At 34.9% G+C, this 26,900-nt stretch overlaps 1 protein-coding gene across 8 annotated transcripts; it reads left to right on the top strand.

The window, feature by feature from the left end:
* Positions 1-669: 669 nt before the first annotated feature.
* LOC113703944 (ATP-dependent DNA helicase Q-like 2) lies at positions 670-26,058 on the top strand. Of its 8 annotated transcripts, XM_027225477.2 has the most exons (21): positions 670-940; positions 1,053-1,282; positions 3,059-3,205; positions 3,307-3,522; positions 4,844-4,948; positions 5,055-5,159; positions 5,236-5,358; positions 6,754-6,842; positions 7,160-7,196; positions 7,316-7,349; positions 12,180-12,232; positions 12,298-12,375; positions 12,456-12,521; positions 15,899-15,965; positions 16,059-16,112; positions 16,374-16,481; positions 17,292-17,356; positions 24,007-24,085; positions 24,998-25,230; positions 25,630-25,839; positions 25,990-26,058. In XM_027225477.2, exons 1-20 carry the CDS (start codon positions 874-876, stop codon positions 25,813-25,815), a joined length of 2,142 nt encoding a protein of 713 aa, XP_027081278.1. In that variant the 5' UTR covers positions 670-873; the 3' UTR covers positions 25,816-25,839; positions 25,990-26,058. The 8 variants fall into 8 exon arrangements, with proteins under 8 accessions (XP_027081278.1, XP_027081280.1, XP_027081277.1 ...); XM_027225479.2 differs by having other exon boundaries at positions 1,058-1,282; positions 25,630-26,058; XM_027225476.2 differs by having other exon boundaries at positions 25,630-26,058.
* Positions 26,059-26,900: the final 842 nt, after the last annotated feature.

Here is a 26,900-nt window from a genome sequence, read left to right as displayed (position 1 = left end):
TATTATATTATATATAATACATAATATAAATATATTTATAAATGTATAAATGTATATTATTATAAATATGTATAAATTATAAATGAATATTATATAAATGTATAAATTAATATATTATAAATATATATTAATATTATGTATAAATATATAATTAATATTCTGTATATTAATATAAATGTATAAATGTATTATATTATATATAATACATAATATAAATGTATATTATAAATATACATAAATATATATTATGTATAAATGTATAATATATATATAAAATATATTATGTATATATTAAATATATAGTATATAATATAAAATATTTAGATAAATGTATAATTACATTTATATTATATATAATTTATATAATATATAATATATAATATGTATATAAATATATAAAAATATATTTTATATAAAATAAAACATTTATAATTTGTATAAATAAATATATTTAAATTAATATAATATATATATCCTATACATAATTGAAATATACAAATTGAAATAAACATATTAAATATGTATTTGGAGTTGTTTTTTATATATTATTTGGATATGGTGTTTTTGGAGTTGTTTTTGAAATACACATTTACTGTAGCATTTGGAATGTGAAAAACAGTTTTTCAAAAACAGACCCAAAAACAAGGAATCCAAACAGACCCGTAGGTTTTAGTACAAGTTGATATTGAATAAGATCCCAAGGGCCAACCCGATAATTAACCCAGAACAAGCGCCACGTGATGAACGTTGAAGTGTTGAACTCTACAGCGTTATACTTCCCCGCGCCTAAATAACGCAATAAACTCTTTTGATAATTTCAGAAATTATAAATTTGTCCGAAAGACAAAAAGATACATTTGTGCTTCCGACGCCATGGGAAGTTCAGAAGAAATCCTACAGGAGCTTCTCAATGTCGAGGTCGAACTTCACGATGTCCAAGGTTTCACTCCGATTATCATCTATTTCCGCCATTTTTCGTACTACCAATTTCTTATTTATTGAATTGAAATTTTGTTTTGTAGTAATTTTTCGTTTTTTTTTTTTTAATCCAGAGCAGTTGAAGGAATTGCTAGACCGACAGGATGAGTTATATCAAAGGCAATCTGAACTGAAAGCGTTGTTGGAAAGCTGTGAATCATCATCAAGAAGAAGCCCTGGGAAGATTGACGGATCGTCCGATTGCACTGAGAATTGGTCAGGGACATTTGAATGGGACTCTCAAGCTGATGATATTAGGTTCAATGTTTTCGGAATTCCTACCTATCGTGCAAATCAGCGAGAGGTTGGTATTTCCGCAGCCATTTCTTTCCTCTGTATTTCCCTTGATGAAAAGAGCGCGCTTAAAGCCTAATCAATAAGAAAGGCATGAATTTGGAGTGTCTATGCTTTGTCGTTTTTTGAAGGATCGACGTTTGGAATGGTCTGTTAATGGTCAATAGTGATAGTCATATGAATTTTTCCAATTTTCCCTGTAAAACTCAAAACTTGAATGATATGGCACAGATTTCAAACAAGAATAAGAAGGAGCCTGGAGAATAACGAGGAGAAAATTACTGGAAGGTTGATTTTTGATTCTTTTAGGAAGCTTTTTAAGCCTCTGAAAACTTGGGAGTAGTAAATTGCTAATGCATAAGCATGTATGATTGTATTTTTTTCATTATAGTTACCAGAAAAAGCTTCAAGTAGGTAAATACGCCTTTACAAGAGAGCGTTTTTCACATTTTTATTTGAAGATCTCCTTTATATAATTGCATAAGATAAAAATAACAAAAAAAGATACCAAACTAACTTATTACCTTCTCAGTGAATGAATTTTGAGCGTTCCAAGTATTCACAGAAGCCTATTGCTAGTGTACTGTGTTGCATGGTAAGAAGCATTTTACATTCCCTTTTTTTTTGGTTCCACATCCTGGCACAATCTGCATCAAGCTAGCCATGTTTGAAACATCGAAAATATGCACGCCAAAACTTATCCTGAGACTACTCAAGAAATAAAAAAAACTTGGTTTGTCAGTCACTCCTATAAAAGGTGAAGTCAAATGGAAGGAATTGAAGCTTAACAGACTTAGACTAGCCAAGTTTGTTTTCTCTTTTGGCATTTGAAATGTACTCAACCTCGAAGTTTGAGAAATTTCTTAATCTTCTCCTTCATCATGGTCTAGGATGGTAGAGTAATTTAATTTAGGACCTGATTATGCATCTTTACCAATAGCGTATTGTCATAATCAACCCTTTTAGTAGAAAGGTTTCTGGAGCTGTGATCTTTCACACTTTTTACTTTTCTTCTAGAGCGTATGTTTCCGGGCCATCTCATGTCTCGAGTGTTTTATGAAAGGCTGGTTTTCGCAAATTTTGTTGGTAATGTTTTGGTTTTAGTCGGCTTCCGGTTATTCAACTTGTAACCCCCAGTTCCATTATTTTGGTGCATTGAACTTGTTTAGTCTCATCCACTATCACTGCTTTCTATGTGAATATTTTTTGTTTGCATTCGGCTCTATTCTGCAAAAAATTCCAAGATGATTTTCAGGTTCTTGTGTATTTCTCACTCATTGACGGTTATCAAATGTCCCTAATAGCTTTATATGAATAAGTTTCATTTGCATGTTTCATAGGTTGTTATGCTGTAGGTATTGGATGATGTAGTCGCCTGTTTTCTTGTACGTTAATTTACCTGATTGGCTATTCCATGTTGCAATGCCATCTTAAGAATATTATTATTTCTGTTTAGTATTTGGTTTGTGAAGATTTTTACAGCTGATGTACATTTTACCAGCAGCCTCTTATTGGAATATAATACAGCTGCATATCATCAGGAATTAAAAGTTCCTCGTCTTTACTTTATGCATCATGAATTGGTATCGTTCATTAGTTTTGTTAGGATGGCTTAGTATTGCATCTGGTGTTTGAGTTGTCTTTGTTGCTATCAGGTGTGGTATCTTTTTTAGCATCCTGTTGGTTTGTTTTCTTTTAATTAATTGAAGTGAATGTAACTGAGTTGTTCATTTGTTTGGTTCTTTATTTATTTTAGTTTAGCTCTTAAACCGCTACTTGATATCAGATAATAAATGCAGTCATGACTGGAAGAGATGTTCTTGTGATTATGGCGGCTGGTGGAGGCAAGAGTCTTTGTTATCAACTTCCTGCTGTTCTTAAAAATGGGGTTGCTCTGGTTGTCAGCCCTTTGCTTTCTCTTATTCAAGATCAGGTTCTTATATTACTGCCACTAGTGGAGTTAAACTATTTTTACATATCTTGGGTTGCTTCAACCAGTTTATGGTGCCTTCCTGATAGTAATCAAAGCTTTAGGTAATGGGCTTGGCTGCTTTGGGCATCCCAGCATTCATGTTGACGTCAACCACCGGTAAGGAAGATGAAAAGTTCATATACAAGGCTCTTGAAAAGGGTGATGGAGAGCTTAAAATACTATATGTTACACCAGAGAAGATATCGAAGAGCAAAAGATTCATGTCAAAACTTGAAAAGTGTCATCATGCTGGTCGGCTGTCTCTAATTTCTATTGATGTAATCTCATGATCAAAGTCCTAACTACTTCTTCATTGATATGTTTGGAATATCTTTATTGTTTATTTCTGCAACTCAGGGCAGAGGGTGCAGGAAGATTAAGCTTGGTGATCTAAGAGCGCTATTTTGAGCTTAGTGAACTTATAGCAATCAATAACCGTTGGGACTGGCTAACGACTGTGTGTCTGCTCTAATCCAGGAATAGTGGTGTTCAAAGTTTGTATAAATCCAAAAAAATCTTTTGAACCATTCTAGACAGGATATTGGATATCTACATAACAGCCATCCGCTTCATAGTTAATCTCTAATGCTTGGTAAAATGGTTTGATAATGGTTTTTGAAATCAGATTACTCGATATTTGGTAAAATATATTTTTGTATGCTGTGACAATACATACAATTTTCTCCCTGCATGCTTTTCTCATCTAAGAAAAAAATTTGAAATTATGCTACCTGATCCAGTGTCATATCGGCAGTGTCGTTTCTTCTTACCATTTGATACTTCGCATGTAGTGCCCAGTAACATGAAATTTGCGTATTAGAGGATAACAAATGGGAAGGAATATGAAAACAACAAAATTATTAGGATGATAAATCTTCTAGGAATGTTGAATTTTAGTTAGCTTTTAGATACTGTTCTTCAGTAATTTTCCAATGAAACAAATTTATCAAATTATAGAGGGATGAGGACTATAATTTTTTTCCATCGAAGCAATTTACAAGAACTTATTTGGAAGGTGAAATTGAGGAACAGGGAAGACAATATGAATTTTTGCGTGGTATTCTACTTCGGGAAAAGTGAATATGAATCTTAACTCTTTTGAAGGTGCAACAAACATAATCAACAATTAAAAGGAACCAAAAAAAAGGGGAACAGGCAAAACATGCTAACTTATTCATCCTGTATTCCTCTTGGTGTTGACGATAGTCGAATTCTTCATTAACAGGTTATAGAAGGATAGGCAAGTGGTCCTTATGTAGCTTGTCCTACATATTCTTGTTTATACTTTAAATTGCATTGGTTTTCTTGATAATGAATGAATTTTTTATAAAAGATGAAAAAAGTTTCTTCTAAAACAATATTGCCTGGGCGAATGCTTAGCAATGATTGAATTTGAGGCAAGATATGATAAAATTGGTTCTTATCTGTAACTCTCGTACTGATTTTTTGTCGTGCAACTCTTATAGTGGTTTTCTTTCTATACGGCCTTATGTTGCTTCTTTATAGATCATGCCCAGGCTTGATTGCTGTGATCTTTACAAAAAAGCACCTTGATAATGTTGTTGATATCTGTGATTTATGATTTGAGGCCTTATGCAGGAAGCACATTGTTGTAGTCAATGGGGCCATGATTTTCGTCCAGACTACAAGAATCTTGGCATCTTAAAGACTCAGTTTCCAGATGTTCCTGTTATTGCTCTGACCGTATGCTCTACTGCATATTACAACAATAAATTCATGCTCTTGATTAAAAGTTTGAAATATGTGTCTATATATAATCTGCCTAAGCTCCAGTTCTTCTATATTTCAGGCTACAGCAACAAAAAAAGTGCAACAAGATCTAATGGAGATGCTACATGTTTCAAAATGTGTTAAGTTTGTCAGCACAGTGAACAGGACTAATCTTTTTTATAAGGTATAATTATTGTCAAGTTATTTGGAACTATGTCATATTATGGTACATCTTACAGTCGGAAGTGCAAACTTTATAGGTAAGAGAAAAATCATCTGTTGGGAAGGTAGTCATTGATGAAATTGCTGCATATATACAAGCATCTTATCCAAATAATGAGTCTGGCATAGTTTATTGCTTCTCCAGAAAGGAGTGTGAACAGGTTTGTAGCTTAAATTACTCTCAACATTTCCATGTTTCGTGAGTACTTGTTGTGCTCCTGTTTAAGTACCTTTCTCTTACTTTAAATACCTTTTTTTGGTGTGCTACTGGTATAAAGTTGTTTGAATGCTATTTACTTGACAACTGTTATGGAAGGTGAGGAAACTTGTCATGTATCCTTGTATACTCATCTGCTACTTGTTTCCACTTGCAATCTTACAAGTGTAAGAACTGAAAAAGAGAAATATGAAATCTCAAAATTGCATCATCCATCTGTTTCTCAAAATATTTTACCCTTGTTTTGCATATACTTTTTGTATCTTCAGAAACACCAAAATTGAAATCAAATTGGTGTCTTTTAGTCCAAGTGTAATGCAAATATTATCCATACTAAGAATACATCTGATTGATCTTTGCATAATTTTGTTGAACCAAACTCTACTGTTGGCCGAACTGAGTTTATTGGCTTTAAGCGACAGATTGGCAGGGTAGAATGATGGACTCATTAGTTGTTAACCTGGAAGAACCAATTCAACTCAGGCAGCATTGTGTAAACCCAGTAGGACCAAGTGGTGTAGTTGGATTGTCTCACTAGGAAGCTGCATTTTGAGTCATTTAGTGATGATGATTACTTTCTCAACTTTTGATCTCAACTTCTAGAAAGTGTTCTTTTGTTAGCTGAGAGATGATGATGGAATTTTACAAGGCTTCTATAAATCCTTGCCTAGCTTTTTGATTTTTCGCAAGTCAACCCAGAGAGGGTCAGTGTTCAAGCGAATGAAAACTGTATTTTTGAAACAAGTATGAAAATAAAGTGCATTTCTAGAGATTTTTTGTACTTCTGAACCTTTCTAGTTATTGTCATCTTTAGCACATGCCTTCTATGAAGTGGTTATAATGTCAACCATCTGTTTGACCTGGAATGAGTTTGAAATTCTTTTAGTGCTTGTATTGACTTACATAAAAAGATTTGCATGTCATATAATAAGGTTCAATGGTTTTGGCACTCTGCTAAAAGCTTTAGGCAATCAACATATACTCTTGCATCTTTCAATTTGTATGATGTGTTCTTTTTGATGGCCATTTACATTTTGTCTTCTAGTACAATTAGTATATTAAAGTTGTGAACTTATGCAAATTTCAGTGAGGCCTTGATCTGGTATATGCGCTTGTGGATGATGTATGTATGTCATCTATCAGGTTTCAAATGTTATCCTGTCATGAGATATTCAATAATTGTTAGGAAATTTGCTAAGGTTCAGTGCAGCTGGGCACAGATATGTAGTATGTAGCTCCTATATCTATATTTCGAATTGTTACCAAAATTTTGTAATGAAATTATTACTGCACCATTATCCTCATACCTTATGATCTTGCTATGTCTTAAGAAATGTAGGTTGCAAAAGAATTGCGTGAGAAGGGAATATCAGCTGACTATTATCATGCTGATATGGATGTACATGCTCGTGAGAAAGTTCATTTACGGTATGGTCCGTGTCCTGAGAAGATATAGTGGTGTGCTGCTAAGATTTATCCTAATTTCTCTTTCGATTCTTGTGCTATGTTTTGCATGCAGATATGGACTGTATAGAAGTGGTTAAGCCATTTTATCTCCCAATACACTCTTTCTTGTTCCATATGTCATGCTACTTTTTTTGAGATACAAGATTGCTGTATGTTTATTCATGTGTCAGTCTTTTCAAATGCAACTAATGATGCTGGTCTCATGTGCCTGATTTGAGATACTGAATTAATTATATCATTGTGGTCTTTCTTTTCTAAATCTATATTTGATGTCTTAGGTGGAGCAATGGCAAGTTGCAGGTTATTGTTGGAACAGTATGTGTTACAAGTTCTCTCTATTTATTAATTTATGTAGCTCAAATTATTATGAATTGTTATCACTTACTATGTATTAGCTTCAGTTGATATTTTTGTTGAAATTTGCTTTCTTGCAGGTGGCTTTTGGTATGGGAATCAACAAACCAGATGGTTAGTTTTGGTTTCTTAGATGGTTCTACTGTTTAATTGGTCTTTTCTGGGTATTTTGCAGTTTTGCTTTTGCTTTTGTGTGGCCATGAATGTAGTCTGGAATAACCATATAATATAAGATTGATCTGGTAGTATGGACATAATGCATTTTGACTTCCTTTCAGAGAAATAATTGGTTGCATCTTTGTTCAAATTGAGTACTGTTGGTTTCTTTACAAGGAAGAAATTTTAGCCCAATCTTGTGATATCCAAAGAAAAATGGTGTGCTGAGGGTAAATGAGACCATAATTCTTGTGATATCTTTCTATCTCTCTGTCTCTTTTTCTTTTCTTTCTTTTTTTAATAAAAAAACCTGGACCATGATAGTTATCCAAGTGTAGGCAAATTGCTTCTTCCACCTTGTGTTTCTGAAAATGTTGCTTTTAGTTCAACTGTGGAGAGTTAGATCCTTGCCCATTGTTATCATCATCCATGCCTCTCCGCTTTTTGGCTATTATGCTTTCTATGCTGGCTAATGCTTAAAAATGTCGATCTCTTCATGCTTACATTTGGAAGATATGACAATTAAATGCCTTTTGCTATTTGAAGTTGGCATAGCAGCTGTTTCATAACTATTACCTTTGTAATAATTGTGCAACAGACATGTTTGGTGAAAGTGAAAAGATATTGATTTCTATTATTCTGTCTTTTTCTGTCCATAATTCTTCCCTCCTATTATCTTGATTGAAACCAAAGTGAACGGATTGGTTGGGGGAGAAAAATACCAAATGCATATTAAAGGAACAATAAAATTAAACCGTAAGAAGTAGTCTTGGATTCCAGATGTTTTAAAGCTATATTGTGGCAATTAAGGTAGCATGGCTAGAGACCATCTCTTAGTGAGCTGCTTTTGTCATGTTCAATATGTTAGTCCTTAACTATGATTCTAGGAACACGGGAGCGTACAGACTATGCCTAACTCAGGGGTTCCATGAATTGTGTGCAGACTGGAACTTTTTGGTGTATAATGTGTGCAGAAAATGGGCTTGAGAAAATCAGTTCATTCCAATCTGCCTTAAAGCTATTACAACCCATGTTCATGTGGGAGCCATGACTTGGAGGCTTTGAATTCTTAGAAAGGAATGAAACTTAACAAATAAGAAAGCTAAGAGCTCAAAAGTTGTAGGAAGCCAAGCTGGACTTCACTATTGGTGCCAGGATCCTTTGAAATGACTAGGAAATTGGGTCTAGCAAAAATTCCCTGCACAGCAGTGACTTCTTTCAGCATTTTCTAAAATACAAAAGTGAAGTAAACGACTTTGACTAAGACTTTAAAATTCCCCTAAAATACATCATGGAAAACAGTTTAAGGGTCTGTTTGGTTGGAAGTAAAATGTTTTCCTTGGGAAAATATTTTCCGTGGAAGTAATTTTCCATGAAAATCATTTCCCTTTCATCATTTTCAGGTGTTTGGTTAGCTTATTGAAAATATTTTTTTACTTCATTTTTCTGGTGTTTGTTTAACTTTTGAAATATTTTCACTTTTATCTCTATCTTTACTTTCTACACATTATAACTACATACTTCTTCCCATGCAAAATAAGAAAATTTATCTCATTGTTTAACTTTAAAAAATCTTGGAGAAATGTATATATGAATAAAAAATATCTCCTTAAGCAATAAACAAATTGCTGGCCATTTAGTGTCAAATATCAATCACATGCAATGCTTATTGTGACATATATCTTGCACTCTCACTGCTGAAAGTTTCTCTAGAAAAGAATGTCCCTATTATACATAATTAATTACTAGCATAGAATGAGCAGGATGAGGTTTTTTTTTTATTTTGAATATACTAGGGGGAGGGTTGGGTTGGGTTGGGTGGTACGGGGGAGGGAGTGTAAGGAAGAGATCTTAGGTTCGAATCCTCCTGTTTACATTAAAAAAAAAAAAAAGAACATACTACAAGATGTTTTCAGTAAGTTTGGAACATGCTACAGGCGGGATGCATGTATTTCGGAAAACAACTTCAATAAGTTTGGAAGGGAAGTTGTTTTCCATAAGATGAGTGAAAATATTTTACATAGGAAAATGTTTTCAGTAACTTTTGTGCAACCAAACACGGGAAATTAGAAAAATATTTTCCTGGAAAACATTTTCACCCGAAACAAACGGACCCTAAGATAATACAGGACCTGTTATCTTTGCTGATATCTTGCTAAGTTGCATCAGTTTGGCATTTCATAGTTGCTTTCCCCTATGAACTTGTTTTCCTTCGAAGAGAAGATGTTGGACTAGCCATTTTGGTGTATTATAATTGTGTAGATCTTACCTAATTGATAGTTGTCCCTACACATGTTAAGTTGTTAAAGCATGAACATCTGATGTTTTAGTATTTCTTGGAATGCTTTGTCAGATGCTCTGTTTTAACTGAACATTCTACAGTGTTTCCCCAGTTTAGGGCTGTTTCAGAAAATGATTGGATTCTGACCATCTCTGACCATGGGATGAAGGCTTTCTTAGTTTTGTTGGCACTGGGACTGTAACTGCCTAACACAGCATAGTTACAGTTTGAGAAAAGTGAGGATAGTGAAATAGCACTATAACCAACGAAATATTTTAGCATTTTAGCAAATGTGAATGTTTTCATCATATGTGATCTCCCTAATATTGTATCTACTTGCAAAAACCAAACCCTTCCCCTTACAAGTTAAACTTAGACAGCCATAAATGGGAAAAGTATGCTGAAGATGGATAAGAGTGTCTTTTTATTCTCCCTCTTTGATTTTTAGATACCTAAATATTGGTTCATTTAAGATCATCTGTTCAAACCGTTCCCCCTGCAAGTTAAAGACAGCCATAAATGGGAAAAGCATGTTGAAGATAGGTATGTACCTACCCAAAAAAAAAATGTTGAAGATAGATATGAAATTTTTTGTCTATTTAATTTTTAGATACTCAAATATTGGATCATTTAAGATCATCTGTTAATGAGACCATGTATTTAGAATTGACCATTTTCGGATTCTGAATATCTTAATACAAGTGGTCCATTACTCTTCACAATGGAATAAATGCTAAGTTGCTCCGTTTGGATTAGCAATTTTTTGGGGTGTTTTTGAAAAATTTTACTGTAGCAGTGTATATGAAAAATTTTTACTATAAATTTTTTTTGGAATATTTGATATATTGTATGGATGAGATGTTTTTTGAGTTATTGTGTATTACCTGTAGCATTGTATTTGAAAAACTGGCCCAAACGGACCTAATTAAGCAATTGGTGGCATTTGGATTGGAAAAGGTTATTACCTCCAGGCATTAGTTCTGTTAATTGATTCATCTAACTTGTTTATTGTTTGCTTTAAATTGTTCTCAGTCTTAATCCTAAAATCATTAGGACTTTAAACTGAGCTGACAAACATTTTAGTTCAAATCGATGAAAGAGATCAGTTGCTTACCTATTAAAATTGTTTCTGCATTAGAAGGTTAAGATTTACCTCTTTGGAGGGCGAATTTTTTAAAATAATCCCCAAAAATAATGTCTCAAAAGTGGGGGTATTTGGTATGGTTTCTAATATCAACGTCGCTGAAATACACCTCTGCGGCAACCGTGTTTTTTTTTTTTTTGGATTTTTTTTTAAGGATAGCAAGTCTGATACATTATTTTTTAAAAAAATAATGGGTCTGTCGCCACATAGACGTGTGCGGCGACAAACACATCTTTTTTTTTTTAAACAAATTATCTTAGTCGTCGAATGTGGCGACTGTATATTTTTTTTAAAAAAATCAAGTACAACCTTCTAGCTGTTGATGAAGAGTTCATCAACAGCTAAACGTGGTTGATATGACTGAGGTTGTGTTTAAAAAATAAATATTTTTTGAGAGCCGTTGATCCAACGGCTTTATGGCCGTGGGATGTGTCAAAGAATTCTATAAATAGCTCTCACTTTGGACGATCACACTCATACTATCCCCATTTCTAGGTTACCACTCTCTCCCTATACTCCCTCCCTCGGCTATCCCTCAGCCAAATATAGTGAGAGGATGTATAAGACAATGTAGGGAGAGAGTGGTACCCTAGAAATGGGGATGGTACGGGTGTGATCGTCCAAAGTGGGGGCTATTTATAGAATTTTTTGGCGCATCCAACGGCAGCCTTGATTGTATCGACAATATAGCTGTTGATGAAGAATTCATTAATGGCTAGAAGGTTGTACTTGATTTTAAAAATATATAATGCAATGACTGAGACAATCTGTTTAAAAAAAGATATATCTGTTACTGCACACCCTTATGTGGCAACAGACACATTGTTTTTTTTTTAAAAAAAGTGCAAGTCTGACACTTGAAAAAAAATCCAAAAAAAAAGGTCGCTGTGTAGGTTTATTTCGGCGACATTAATATTAGAAACCCTTGCCAAATACCCCCACTTTTGAGACAATTCTATTTTCTTGGATTATTTTAAGAAATTCACCTCTTTGGAGTGAATAATTGACCAGCCAAACCAGGATTGCCTTTAGATAAATTGTTAAGAAGCAACTTAAAAACTATCTCACTGGAAAATTTGGACTGCGTCATGCCTACCAGTCCTAGAGCTACCATTTTCTAACTGTTTTGGCCATGTTAAAGGCATCATGAACATCCAAAAGAATTTTATTTTACAGTTTATAAGAATAATAAAAATTTGTGACCTTTGGCATCGTTGGTCAATTTTCCAATGATTCCTAAATCTGACAAGTGGGTTCACAAATCTAGTCAAGGGTTTGTTTGTGTCATTTTCAGTGCATTTTATGGTTAGTCACTTCAAATTGTTTCTGGTTAGTCATGTTGATACAATTGACTTGTTTGTAGTCAGGTTTGTCATTCATCACAGTTTAAGCAAATCAATGGAGACATACTATCAGGTTTTGCTCCTTCCTGGAACCTTCATTTTATTCTACTTCATTTCATCTAACTTCTCTTACTGCAGGAAAGCGGGCGGGCTGGAAGAGATGGCCTTCCTTCAGAATGTGTTCTGTACTTTAGACCTGGTGATGTTCCTAGGCAGGTAATGGAATAATTTAAAAATTAATAATCAATAAGTTTAATGTTCATAGTGCCATATAACTCTTTGCTGCTGTTTGCCAGAGCTCAATGGTCTTCTATGAGAATGCTGGATTGCAAAATCTCTACGACATAGTGCGATACTGTCTGGTAATTACTCTCATTTACAAGAAACCCCAGTTTTCTTGGATGATACACTAATTGAAATTGTTTGTAATGATAAAATGTATCTATAACTTCTTGAACATCCATTGATTGTTTTTGATCTTTTGTTATTTGTCATGTTTTAAAAAAGACAAAATTTTATAGTCCTTTAAGGAGCAAGCTTGCTATATCGGATATTTACTTGTTTTGATGTCTTGAACATAATGGATATAGTCCTGTTCAAGTACCATGACTTAAACTTAATTCATCTCAAACCACAGTACCCCGTTTAAGCTCCTTGACTTTGCATTGACTGGTTCATTGTTCTGCTGCTAAATCTTTGTAGATGTGTACGTACAGTTGTTTAGCATGAGTATAAAACGATGGCTTTCCTATCGAAATGATGAAGAATGAAAAGCACAAAATCACCTAAAAGAAAAACTGAGAGCCCGTCATAACTTGATGAGACCTGAGCCTGGCGGCAAACTGAGTCACTGAGTAGGGACCAAAAGATAAAACACTACCTAATTGTCTTAAAAGCGTCAAGATAGGTGCCTTGGGACTTGCATGGACTTTTCATTCGAGATCATAGATTTTACCAACAATACAATACATTGCTCTGTACCATGGCATAAAATCTAGAACCATATTAGAGCACCAAATATTGACCAAGTTCCTTTCGAACTTTAATATGTCTATGTAGAACAAGGGTGTTGAGGATTCTAATGAGCATTTTTTCTTGGCTTTTGAAGATTTTTCAACTGTTTGACAGCAGAAACCGTTCTACTTTATGTGATCATTGGTGAGAGGATATTTGAGAGAGATCAAATTCCTCGAGTTGAATATTAAGTGATTTATAGCAGTGTGAAGCTAAGAGCAGATATCCTCAACCATGAGGTATGTATTCAGTGAGAAATCAAAGTTGTAGGCAAGTGAAACAGCTTGAAATCTCTATCACTTTTTGAGCATGAAGATTTCCAAGGCTGAATCTATAGAATTTTTTGTGGCACTGTTTGGATTGAAGGAAAGGAAAGAAAAGGCAAATATGCTGATAAAAAAGGTGTAGAAGTAGGTAGTATTCATTTATATTGTTTGGATAAATATGGAAGTAGAGGAAATGTAAGAGTAGACATATTGTTTAGTCAGGGATGGATTGTAAGGAAATGAAACAGGTTTTAAGTATCTGTTCAATTTTCATGGTATGTTGGGTAATGAGTATAACTTCGTTAAAAGTGGTCTACTTTTCCCTCCATCTCTGCTCAATTGGATGGAAATGAAACTATATTTTCAAAGCTTATCTTATCCAGTCTCTGCTCAAATATCAAACCAAAACTCAAAACATTTAATGTCTCTTTTCTCCTTACTTTTCTTTCCAATCTCAGAAAAGCTGCAACGTTCCTTACTGAATGGTGAATTACAGAGACCAACTTTGAGTTTCACTATAGAATTGCTGATGACTCCCCTTATGCACCATTTGGATTGAAGGAAGGGAAAGGACATTAGAGCAAAGTGGTTTCCATCCTTGTCATTCTAGATTAGAAATAGAAGGAAAATAAAGGAAAGAATTATATATTGCTTTGAGAGGGAGATGAAAGGAAAGGAAAAGAAATGATCTTAAAATAGTGTAAGTAGTAAAAGTAATTTCATTCAAAATGGGTCTCCTTTCCCTCCATTTCCTCTTTTGAAGGAATGCAAACTTAAACAAATAATTAGTCAAATCATGGTATTTAAAAGCGAGCAAAGTGCTCTTTTAAGTGCGCAGCAAGATAAGCACATGGCCGTAGGTTTTTTATGTCTGAAGTGTGTGAGCAAAATGAAGTGCAGTAAAAGTGCAAAAGCAGAAAGCGTGCTTTTTAGTTTGTTGGGTTTTTTTACATACATTTCTGTTTGCCTTTTTGACTGTTGGATTTCATTTTATATAATTTTTTACCTTTCAACAAATAAATGTGGTGAGGGGCACTAGATAATAATCATTAATATGGTCAAAAAGGCCCAATGCCTTCATCCTTATCTTTTGTTCCCTCAAAAAAAACTCCTACCAATATCAACAAGAGGTCCATTTCTTCATCTCTGTCTCCCTCTTCCTAAACTCTGCATCCTCTTATTCTTTTACCTTGCCTCCAAAAAGGACTTTTTTGAGCAACTTGAATTCTGTATTTGAAGACTATAATTTATATATAACTTGTAAGACAATTTATACACTTGCAATGGATCCTCCTTAGTTGACTGTACTATGAACGGGTTAAATTGTTTTTGGTATTTCTTTGTTCACCGTTAAGGTCAACTTGTATGTAATCTTGATTCTGATAGCCTGGAAAAATTTTTGGTTCATACATGCGAAGTGGTGTCCTGGTGGATTTTGCTGCCCTGGTGAATATTGACAACATCAGCAAACATTTTCTTTTGAGCTGTATGTCAGTTTTATGGTCTGTGAAGTACCTTTATAAGGCCTTTGGACAGGAATTTTCCTATATACTGTTTTTATTCCTAATTTGCTTATTTGTGATGAAAAAGCTATTTCTACTTTATTACCTGAGCATATTCCTGTGCCTTACGAGTACTTGAATACCTAAAACTTGTATCGAACACAATACTCTTTGGTCCTTTTGCTAGAATTATGACAGGAAATAGTCAGTTATTGCAGTTTGTATGAAATAGTATGAGGCCTCTTTTATTATTTGTAGTCTAAGCTAGTCCAAAAATAGAAGAATATTTGAGGATGCCCTTATTTGTCAACCTCAGAGGTCGTGCTGGAATATGGGATCTTCTATACCTAAATGTTGAAAGATGTATTCTAAGTTAATAAAATGTATTCTATAAGTTATTGGCCTACCTCTCCTGACTGAAAGTTTTCATAGCTCATTGCTAGCTACAGGTTAAGTTGCGATGTAACATCATACAGATGAATAGCTAGCCTATTTTTGGGGCAATCAAGGGATTCCAAGCTCAGCAACCAAACTTTGAAAGTGCATCTGATAGACTTGTTTAGTATCTTATCTTTGCCCCTAGGCAGTGAGCTGACTGGCATCATGAAGAATGTATCTAGGAACTTCCATGGTGGTGGTTTGGTACAACTTTTCTCTTTATAGTTCATACTAATAGAATGTTCTCCTGTCATGTTATAGGATGTTGATGGATGATTTTCTAGAAGAGATGCAATTGGCTATAAACACTGGGGCTATAAACTTTCTTCAGTCTAAGTTTTGGATATTAAAGTGAAGTCTAAAAGCTTTCTTTTGACTGTGGTATACTTGGTCGTGGTTGATAACTTGGTAGTTGGATATTCTATTACTATTTATTTGGTTACCAACTTGAGGGAAATTGTAGATCCTGAGCTGATTGTGCAATCCAATAAAACTTGGGTGTATTTCTTCCAATTGCAGTCGAAAAGAGAATGCCGCCGAGGTGCTTTTTTCAGACATTTTGCCGAGCCTCTACGAGATTGTAATGGTAAATTTGCTGGTGCTCATGCCATTAAGAGGTTAAGTTTTTACTCTGCCTTTTAATGTGAGCACTTACATGCTGAAATTGTATTTTTGTCAGGGATGTGTGACAACTGTGCTTTTGCAAGTGATGTGAAGGAATTGGATGTATCTGGTATACTTGTTTGTATTACTATGTAGTAACAAACAGTTCAAAGCATTTTCACAAAATGGAAATGATCTACTTTGCCTAAAATTTACACAGCATTCTAGGGTAGGAAGGAATGATATCAGATGGGAAGGGGGAGAGAAGTTAGAGACCTGTTAAGAGTTCCTTTTGACAAATGGGTTTTTACTTTTTTTTTTGTTTTCTCTTTTTCCTTGATAACTTGGTTTATATATATGTAATTTATGCTTAACACGGTTATATCTGCAGCTCATGCAAAAATGATAGTATCACTACTGCAAGATTTACAAGAGAATGATCAAAGAGTTACGATGCTGCAACTGGCGGACAAACTGAAGGTTAAGCAGAAAGGAGTAGGTTTGTCTTTTGTCCTGAATTACCTTTTATACTAATTGAAGTCTCCACTCTACATATCGTATCCTGGTTACTTATGTAGCTGAACTGATGTGGATATAAATCATCTAGTTACCCATGTTTAAGGTTTGATGACTTGAACTTCTCTCTTTTTCTCATCATTTTCTTTAACCCTTTTTTTTGGTTGTTTTGGGATGACAATGTCATAAGCTTTAACTTTGATAAAAAACTGTTTCGCACAGACTTCTCCTTTAATTTTCCTTTTCCCATAGGCTTTGTATATAGTATGTATGAGATTTATATGTTATTTTCAGTTCTTTTTCTTTTCTCACAGGATTAACAGATTAACATTTTCTCATAATTCTCCAACGTGACACATGAAATTCTGTCATTGCTTGAAATCTTAGAGGTGTTGTCTGCCTTTCATCAGCCTGTTCTGCAATGGGGGCAAAATTATATGATTATAATGCAAAAAGGAGGGTCTGTTCTCAATGATTTGTTGATAGATATATAACCTTTTTGGGGGATATATACAATACAAGGGAATGACAAATTTAGCATAATCTTTGGATATTAAACTAAGTGATCTATTTGGATTGCTATAGATGGGTGACTTTCATTGAATTCAATGTTGCTTTGGTTATTTCCTTTTTTTTTTTTTTTACGTTAAATGACTTTTGTTTCCTTTCTCAGTTGTGTCATTATTAGTGGAGCACTAAATATTTGTTATCTTCTTAGTTTCTCTTACTTTCTTTCAATAATGTCCAAACATTGGGGATGAAAAATAAAATCTTCATGGTTTTTTTTGCACAGATCCTGAGCTAAAGAGAGATGAATTGGAGCAACTTGTCATTCAGCTTATACTGGAACGCGTTTTGGTATGAAATCGTGTCTTTTTTCTTCTTTTAATTGTGCTTCTTATGATCCTTTCTTTCAACCTGCTAAACAAGTCACATAGTAGTTGCTAACTGTTGATTATATCTGTCAAAAAACTGAAAATCATTAGGATCTTGTAGGTTTCAGCAACAAAACAGTAGTCAATGAATATTTATATGCAGAATATATCTCTTTGATCTCTAATAAGTGAGCATGGAATAGAATTGAGAAGTATTGGTATTGGTATCATACTGGTTGGATAAGAATGCAAAAATAGGGAAGAAGAGAAGTGGAAGAGAAGAGTGGAGAGGACAGGAGAGAACTTAGGTCCAACTTTGGTTACCCTCAGAAGTCTTCTATAGAAGTACTACAATTAACTTGGTTACCCTTGTAGGATGTGGGTTAATATTCGAATGAAACTCTAGTTTTGATCCAGCTATATTTAAGTCGGTGTTTGGCACTCTTATCAGTTGTGGTCGAAAAGAAAAAAGAAATCTTGGAAGGGTGAAATGCATGATGGCATCCTTATGGCTATAAGATATTTTCCTGAAACACTATGCCTAGACTAGAACTCGACCACTTCAAGAAGGGATCAGTTTCAAGGAGGTTCTGTCTTCTGTTTAGTAATTTTTTCTGATAAAACAAAATTTTAGAAAGCTACTCTCTCAATCTTCAAAAAGTATAAAACTGTAAACTAAGAAAAAGGGAGAGAAAATACTCTTCTTCATATCTTTGGACTACGCAATATACAAATATATATACACAAGTGTAACATAATTTAGATCCTAAAATCATGCTAATCTAAATCAATCTACTACCTAATTAATATATGATACTATAATCATATGATACCTAATTAGTACATGATACTATAATCATATGATACTATAATAAAATCTTTCTTAATATTTACAATATCAAATCTTTCCATAATATCAGATCACATATCTTCAACACTCCCCCTCAAGATGGAGCATAGATGTTAATCATGCCCATCTTGCCACAAATGTAATCAATTCTCGGACCATTTAGAGGCTTAGTGAAAATATCAGCTAACTGTTCTCCAGTTCTCACATTAGTTGAGATCAAGTTTTGCTGAATTTTTTCACGAACAAAGTGGCAATCAACTTCGATATGCTTTGTTCTCTCATGAAAAACTGGATTTGATGCTATATGAAGGGCAGCTTGATTGTCACACCATAACTTCATTGGAAGTGAATTATTGATTCCCACCTCACACAATAATTGATGTATCCGTATAAGCTCACAAGTGGATTGTGCCATAGACCGGTATTCAGACTCTGCACTAGAGCGAGATACTACTCTTTGTTTCTTACTTTTTCATGATACCAAATTACCTCTAACGAAGACACAATATCTAGTTGTAGATCTTCGATCAATTTTAGAACCTGCCCAATCCGCATCTGAGAAGCATTCAACATGAGAATGGTCATGATTACCATATAGTATACCACGTCCTGGAGCTCCTTTAAGATAACATAAGATTTGCTCTAAAATTGCCCAATCGGTGGTTCTTGGTGAGGACATAAATTGACTCATAATACTAATCGGATATGCAATATCTGGACGAGTCACTGTGAGATAATTCAACTTCCCCACTAATCTCCGGTACATTTCAGGATCTGAGAATAACTTCCCATCATCTGCTGCAAGTTGCATGTTGGGGATTATTGGTGCACTGCATGGCCTAGCACCTAGCTTTCCTGTTGCTTTCAAAAGATCAAGAACATACTTCCTTTGGCATAAGAAGATACCTTGTTTACATCTTGTAACCTCAATGCCTAAAAAGTATTTCAACATACCCAAATCTTTTGTCTGAAAGCGTGATTGAAGAAAATTTTTAAGAGCTGCAATACCTGCATTGTTACTATCAGTAATAACAATATCATCAACAAAAACCACTAATAGGATAATACTAACTTCAGATTGTTGATAAAAGACAGAATGATCAGAATTACACTTCTTCATGCCAAACTCTTGAACCACCTCACTGAATCTTCCAAACCAAGCACGAGGACTCTGTTTTAAACCATATAGTGACTTTTGGAGTCTACAAACCTTACCAGACTCCCCCTGAGTAACAAATCCAGGTGGTTGCTCCATATAAACTTCCTCTTGCAAATCCCCATGAAGGAATGCATTCTTAACATCTAACTGGTACAAAGGCCAATTATTAGTAGCAGCAAGGGAAATAAATAATCGAACAGATGTGAGTTTTGCTACGGGAGAAAACGTGTCTGAGTAATCCACCCCATATGTCTGAGCATACCCTTTTGCAACAAGACGAGCTTTGAGGCGAGCAACAGAACCATCAGGATTGACTTTTACAGCAAACACCCATTTACAACCAATAGGTTTCTTACTTGTTGGTAGATGAACCAAATCCCAGGTACCATTAGTATCTAGGGCCATCATTTCTTCCTCTATAGCAGCCCGCCAACCAGGATGTTCCAAAGCCTCAGATAAGCGTTGAGGAAGAGATATTGAATCTAAGGAAGCAGTAAAACAACGCAAGGAGGGAGACAAATGGTCATATGAAGCAAATGATGAAACTGGGTAAGTGCACTGTCTTTTACCTTTTCTTAAAGCAATAGGCAAATCAAGACTAGAATCTAGAGGCTCAGGAAGTGGTGGATCAGGACTCGGATCTGTAGACAGAGAAGGTGGTGGAGGATGTGAGTTTATGTGTTGAGGACGACGAGAATACATTTGAGTGATCGGTGGTCTTGTAGGAACAGTTGTTGTAACAGTGTAGACTAGAATATCATCTCCCTCCCCCTGACTACTATAGACATTAGACTCAAGAAAAAATGGATGCGCCTCAAAAAATGTAACATCAGCAGAGACTAAATAACGATCTAAACTTGAAAAATAACATCTATACCCTTTGTGAAGACGTGAATAACCCAAAAAAACACACTTGAGAGATTTGGGATTTAATTTAGACACCTGAGGATAGGTATCACGAACAAAACAAGTACACCCAAATATGCGTGGCTCAATGGGGAATAAAGATTGGGTTGGAAACGAAATTGAATAAGGAATCTCACTAGCAAGCACAGAAGATGGCATGCGATTAATTAAGAAACAGGTTGTTGAAACCTCATCTGCCCAAAATTGCTTAGGAACCTTCATGTGAAATAGAACGGCTCTAGCAATTTCTAATAAGTGCTTATTTTTCCTTTTAGCAACACCATTTTGTGGTGGTGTGTCAGGACATGAAGATTGGTGAAGGATTCCATTTTCTGACATATATGAATTAAAGGGTTTAGAAAAGTACTCTTTTGCATTATCACTTCGCAAAATGCGGACAGACACATTGAATTGTGTTTTTATTTCAGAACAAAAGGAACAAAAGATATTAAATAAATCTGAACGACTTCTCATTGAATATAACCAAGTAACACGAGAGTAGTCATCAACAAAGGTGACAAAATACTTAAAACCAGACTTAGATACTATTGGACAAGGGTCTCATATATCAGAGTGCACTAATTCAAAGGGGGATGAAGCCCGTTTATTGACTCTAGGCAAATAAGGCAAACGATGATGCTTGGCAAATTGGCAAGACTCACAATCTAAATGGGATAAATTCTGAAAATTTGGACAACTTTTGCAAAGTGGGTAGAGTTGGTGACCCAAACGACAGTGAATTTCAAGCGGAGTCAAGGTGGAGGAACATGCAACAGGTTTCGGCACTTTCGATGAAGGGGTTTCAAGTGTATACAGGCCGCCAGACTCATGTCCTTTACCAATAATCTTCCCCGTCAAAAGATCCTGACAAACAAAATATTCAGGAAAAATGAGACAGAGCACTTGAGAGCTTTTGTAATTTTACTGACTGAGAGTAGATTAAACGAAAAATTAGGTAAGCATAAGATTGAATATAAGGGGATAGATGACACAGGAATTGCTATACCAGAACCCACAACTGAAGCACATGACCCATCAACCAAAGTAACATTCGGATAATCTTTGTTAGGATTAAAAGAGGAGAGGATACCTTTATTACCGGTCATATGATCTGTTGCACCGGAATCGATAACCCATTTGTTAGAAGATGACACAAAGCATGTAGTAGGTTTACCTGAGTGATCAATAGAAGGAGAATTGGTACTAGAAGATGGGTTAGCAGATTTTTGTGAGGCTTGGAACTCAGTAAAGCGGGCAAACTCATCAACAAAGATGAGTATGGATTTGTCAGAAGGCACATAATTATTTTCCCGGGTTACAAAATTTGCAAACGGGGGCTGCTGTTGAGGTCTACCATGAAGGTCCCAACACGTACGTATGGTATGGCCTTGTTTCTTACAGTGATAACAGACTCGTTGATTTGAGTTATATTGTCCATGACCAGCAATCCCACCAGTCCCATTTTTGCCACTGTTTCTACCATTATTTCCTCGACCAGCTCCACTTCGACTTACGAGAGCACTAGTAACATTGGAAGTAGACAAAGATCCCTCGGTTTTCAACACTCGTGTGAAAGTGTCATGGAGGGAAACAATCTCTGGGCTAGAGAGAATTTGTGTTCGAGCAGCATCAAACTCAATTGGTAATCCTGCAAGAAAACTCATTACAGCTATTTGTTCCTGTTGAGACTGTTGAGTTTTTACATCAGTATTAAAAGGAAGGAGAGAATTCAATTCCTCGTACACACGTTTAAAATCCATAAAATATTCTGTAAGGGATCTCTGCTGTTTTTCTGGACGGTAAAATTCCTTGCAAACATCATATATATGATTTAAATTACCCTTACCAGAATACAAGAAAGCCAAATAATCCATAAGATCTTTAACAAATTCACAATGATTAATGAGACTGACTATCTCATTATCAATAGAGTTTCGGATCTGCAAAAATAGTTTTGCATCTTCCCTTAGCCAAACCTTCTTTTCTTCTCCATCAACGGGCGGGTCATCAGTGAGATGATCATCTCTATCGATGCTGCGTAGATATATCCGAACAGTTTTACTCCAATCCAAAAAAATTTTTCCACTCAATTTGTGTTCAGTAATTTTTGATGTTGTAGGAATAACATCAGAAATTATTGTTTTCATTTCTCTACTACTACCTTTCATATCTACCATTATAATTCACACAAGAAAGACCTAAAAGTGACTCAATAGGGTCACGTCAAAAGACAAACTGATAACAGAGCCTGAAACTCTGATACCATGTAAACTAAGAAAAAGGGAGAGAAAATACTCTTCTTCATATCTTTGGACTACACAATATACAAATATATATACACAAGTGTAACCTAATTAAGATTCTAAAATCATGCTAATCTAAATCAATCTACTACCTAATTAATATATGATACTATAATCATATGATACCTAATTAGTACATGATACTATAATCATATGATACTATAATCAAATCTTTCCTAATATTTACAATATCAAATCTTTCCATAATATCAGATCACATATCTTCAACAAAAACTATATAAAAGTTTGAGATGTGTTTTGACTTTTGAGAGCAATTTCTTTTTACATCACTAACCCTGGTTGCAAAGATGTTTCTTGAAATTATGAAGTGAATAAATCGGAGAAATGTTATTCTTGCTGCTAGGCACTTCTTGATTTAGCTGTGAAAGGAAGTATGTGTGAACATGCTGAATAATAGGTCTTTTCTTTTCTTTTTTTTTCTTTTTCATTTTTCTGTTATTAGTTCTCTTTTAGAAGTCTCACAATAAGCCTCTTGAGAAGAATATTTTCTTTTAGAAGTTACACTTTGGGATGCATAGGATTTTTGTGGGGAATGTAAGAATACATGAAGCAAAATCAATTGCCTTTTCTGATAAGTTCATGGTAACAAGAACGCGCAACTGAGCAGTACATAAATCTCTCTCTCTCTCTCTCTCAGATATTTAATGGAACTGATATGGATAAAAGAGTCTGTTATATCTCCAGATTTGTTGAGACTTTAACTTTTAGGAAATCCATTGGAAGCAGAACTGAAGTACAGAACACGACGTCCTTTCAAAGTTACAAAAATTCAAAGATTTACTATAGAAACGGTTATTACAACAATTAAAAACATTTGATTAAGGATACAAAATATTTTGGAAAAGGATCGTTAAAATGTAGTTTAAGATGCCTTAGATTAGCAGATTTCCAAATTAAACAGCAAGATGCCTTTGATTGAGTGGCCTCCTAAGTGATATCTGGACCTAATATAACATGCAAATTTTTTTCTTGTATATCCTTCCATATACTCCATGACAATAGAATAAAGCAATTTAGCAGTAATCTGAATGGCCAATATTGGATCATTGTCAATTTCCATAAATTGAATAGTGAATTTTCTATGTTCTCTTGTCATTTTGTAGTTCTGGTTGCCAGTTATTTATTTTTTATTTTTCTGTCATGCTAGAGTGCATATTTCATGTTGTTTTGATCTGATAAACCTAAAAGTAATTGGGTTTGAAACTGGCTATGAGTTTTTTATAAGTTCCTCTCTCTCTCTCTCTCTCAAGCACAGCCACAAAAATTTTACTTCTTGTTTTCAGCAATAAACAATTAAATGAAGTTTATTGCCTTATTATATTCCTTTTCCTGGTTGCCCATCATTTTCTTGAGGTTTATTGTTTCCATATTTGTGCTTATCCCATTTATTTCAGAAAGAGGAATTCCAGCATACTGCTTATGCTACAAATGCTTATGTCACTATTGGACCCTTATCAAAGTATGTGTTACATGGTAAGATGCTTGATTTTTTAAATTTATGGAATTTTTAGAGCTTCAAATTTTTAAATTCTAATACTTTAATGTTCTAGTTGTAATGGCTAATCATTATGGAGTGAGACAGGGCAAAAGGAAGTCTTTTCTAATTTTTCTTCACATCCTGTGTGGAAAGTTCTTCTTTGCATTCTCTAAGTATCTAGTATTTAAAAGCTTTGAATCAATATAGAAGCTTTTCTGCCTATGAATATTTAAGGTTGTGCAAGTCACTCAGAGTATTTCATGCCGAGTCACTAGTAGCAGACCATAGGATTGCTGCAGAAAAATATGACATGAATGTCACTAAGGGGACCAAGTGTTTAGAAAGCGATATGGGGGTTAAGGGGAGGAAGGAAGGGTCGATTAATAATAGTAGTTTCTTGTGGTAGCTTTGTTAAGAGGTACACGAGCACAAGGGAAAGTGGGGAGTAAATGGGAGTGAAATGGGCGACTTAGTTTAGCTTTCTTAACTTCACGCTAAAATTGCACTTGGAAAAAATCATTGATACCTTTTATTAGCGGGCTTAAACATGTATCTTATGGGTCCTATATTTTATTTATAGGTAGTTATGGCATGTTCAAAAGTTTGTCTTCCTTTTTCATTTTGTTAATAGTGGTCATATACCTGGAATTTTTTCAGCGTGGTTCTTGCAGATCACATTCATAGCATCTTTCTTTTGTAGAGGTAGATAACTATGGTGACTAGTATTATTAAGATGTGTAACACTTCTATTTCTGGCCCACAGGGCTTAATCTGGAGATTGCTAGTACCTATTGAATTTCTAGAGGGGTTTGCTGTAGTGATCTAATTTGCAGTTAAGAAAGACATGGTGTTCTAACATTCCCTGCATTTTGTGCTATTAATTATTATGCTTTTGGGGCCACTGGCAGGGAAAAAAATTATTAAGCTTGAAGTTTCCAGTGGACTAGTTTCCAGTGGACAGAAAGGTAGCTCAAGCATTTTGAAACAATCAAAACGCACTAAATCAGGCGATTTGGAGTTCAAGCTTGACAAGCTACGAAAAGAACTGGCTTCCATTAATGGGGGGATATTCCCCCACTCTGTGTTGTCTACCCAACAAATTAGCATGCTGAGTGTCCAGCAGCCAAAATCAGTTGAACAGGTGAGTGGGTCCTATACTAATGCTTAATTATGTCCATCTGTTGGTGAAAGGCATACCACAAGAGTCGTGTGTGTTAGAACATTGTCAAGCTAAATCAGCGAGGTAAGAACAAAACAGTCTAATAGGTTCTCTGGTGTTGGTTTTCTTGCATGGACTATGGATATATCCAATGGTTTTTGGTGTGGCCTAGATGCATTACATATTTACTCCAGTCACTGTCAAGAAAATCGACAAGCCTCACATAAAGCCTCTTATGGGATTCAGAATTTATTGTTTTGTTGCTTCATCATAGTTAACATCTCATTTCTTTGCAAACTTTATGGTTCTAACTTATATCTGCTCTTTTGCTATGAGAGTAATGGAGGATCTAGTGATGAAATGATTTTGTGCTTATTGCAGTTGGAGAAGGTGATTGGAAAGCTAAAGACACAGAAATATGGTGTCCGGATTCTCGAAGAAATTGAAAATTTTGAATCCAATAACCAATCTAACAACATTTTAGAGAGTCAAATAAGTAGAGCTTCTAAGAAAATGAAATCCACGAAGACACCTGTTATCATAGAGAGTAGTGGAGATGAAGCATGACCAAGTTCTTGTCTCACAGATGAGGTTGGAGTCCCACGCCAGTTTAAAATTTTTGCAGTTCTCTGTCTGTTTCAAAGTGTACAATTAGGAGTAGCACAATTAAAATTCTTCACTGAGCCGGCATTTTGGGCTGTTCGCGTATACAACACATTTACCTATTTTCTTTTCTTGTAGGAGCCATGTATTTTGTCTGTGCAATTACGGGGGAAAAACAGTTGATTCGGACTGTTGGAGGGGGTTTAAGCTTTTGAGTTTTGAGTTTGGTTTGATTGGTTATCATTGCTCTATAGGATCTCTCATCAGAAAAGGTTGATTTAGTAATTAGCTAAATAATTTACCGTGTACACAAGGTGAATGGCTTTTGTCTAAATTTGTTTTGGTAAGTTTACTACTAGAACCATAATGGGCTAGGTTAATTTTTCTTATCGTGGATGCTTAATATCTCCAAGATCTAGCTTAACTAGTAGGAACATTAGTTAAGCGGCTGTGAGGTCCCTCATTTGACTATCAAGTACTTTATTTTTTTCCTTTTTCTTTTTAAGGTTTGAAATCTTCTCTTGGATTAAAAAAAAAAAGAGAGAGATCTTTCTTGTGGGACACGATCCTAGTACGTTTGGATAAACTTTTCTTTGTCTTTCATTTCTCTTTCTTTATGCTTCACATCCACAGCATAAATATCAACTACAACTGCGCCACTAGTAGAGCTCCGGCTAGCCCACTTGTGTTTCGCTCAAGCAATGAAAATTGAAGCGTTGCCTATCTCTGACATTGTTTTCGGCACATCTGACAATGCCATTGGGGCTTTGGCAAACGTCTCACTTTGATTCTATTCGCTATTGCCTTTGGCGTTAGGAACTCGTCTTTTTTCATGACCATCGATTGCAGATTATGTTCAACTAAATTTGTTTTGATTCCTGTACTTTGTATCCAGCGGGGGCTGGGCAGCAAATGTACATGCCCCTGCTCCCAAAGGAGGGTGGCAATTTTTAGCATGTACATGTGAATTGTAAACCTATCAATGTCGTTAAAATTTTCAGTTATCCATTATAGTGAATGCGTTAGTTGAAATCTGTGAACAACCTATT

Source organism: Coffea arabica, chromosome 8e, assembly GCF_036785885.1.
Source record: "Coffea arabica cultivar ET-39 chromosome 8e, Coffea Arabica ET-39 HiFi, whole genome shotgun sequence".
Taxonomy (NCBI): Eukaryota; Viridiplantae; Streptophyta; class Magnoliopsida; order Gentianales; family Rubiaceae; genus Coffea; species Coffea arabica.
Note: the sequence above shows the minus strand (reverse complement) of the source record. Positions and strands in the feature narration are given on the sequence as shown.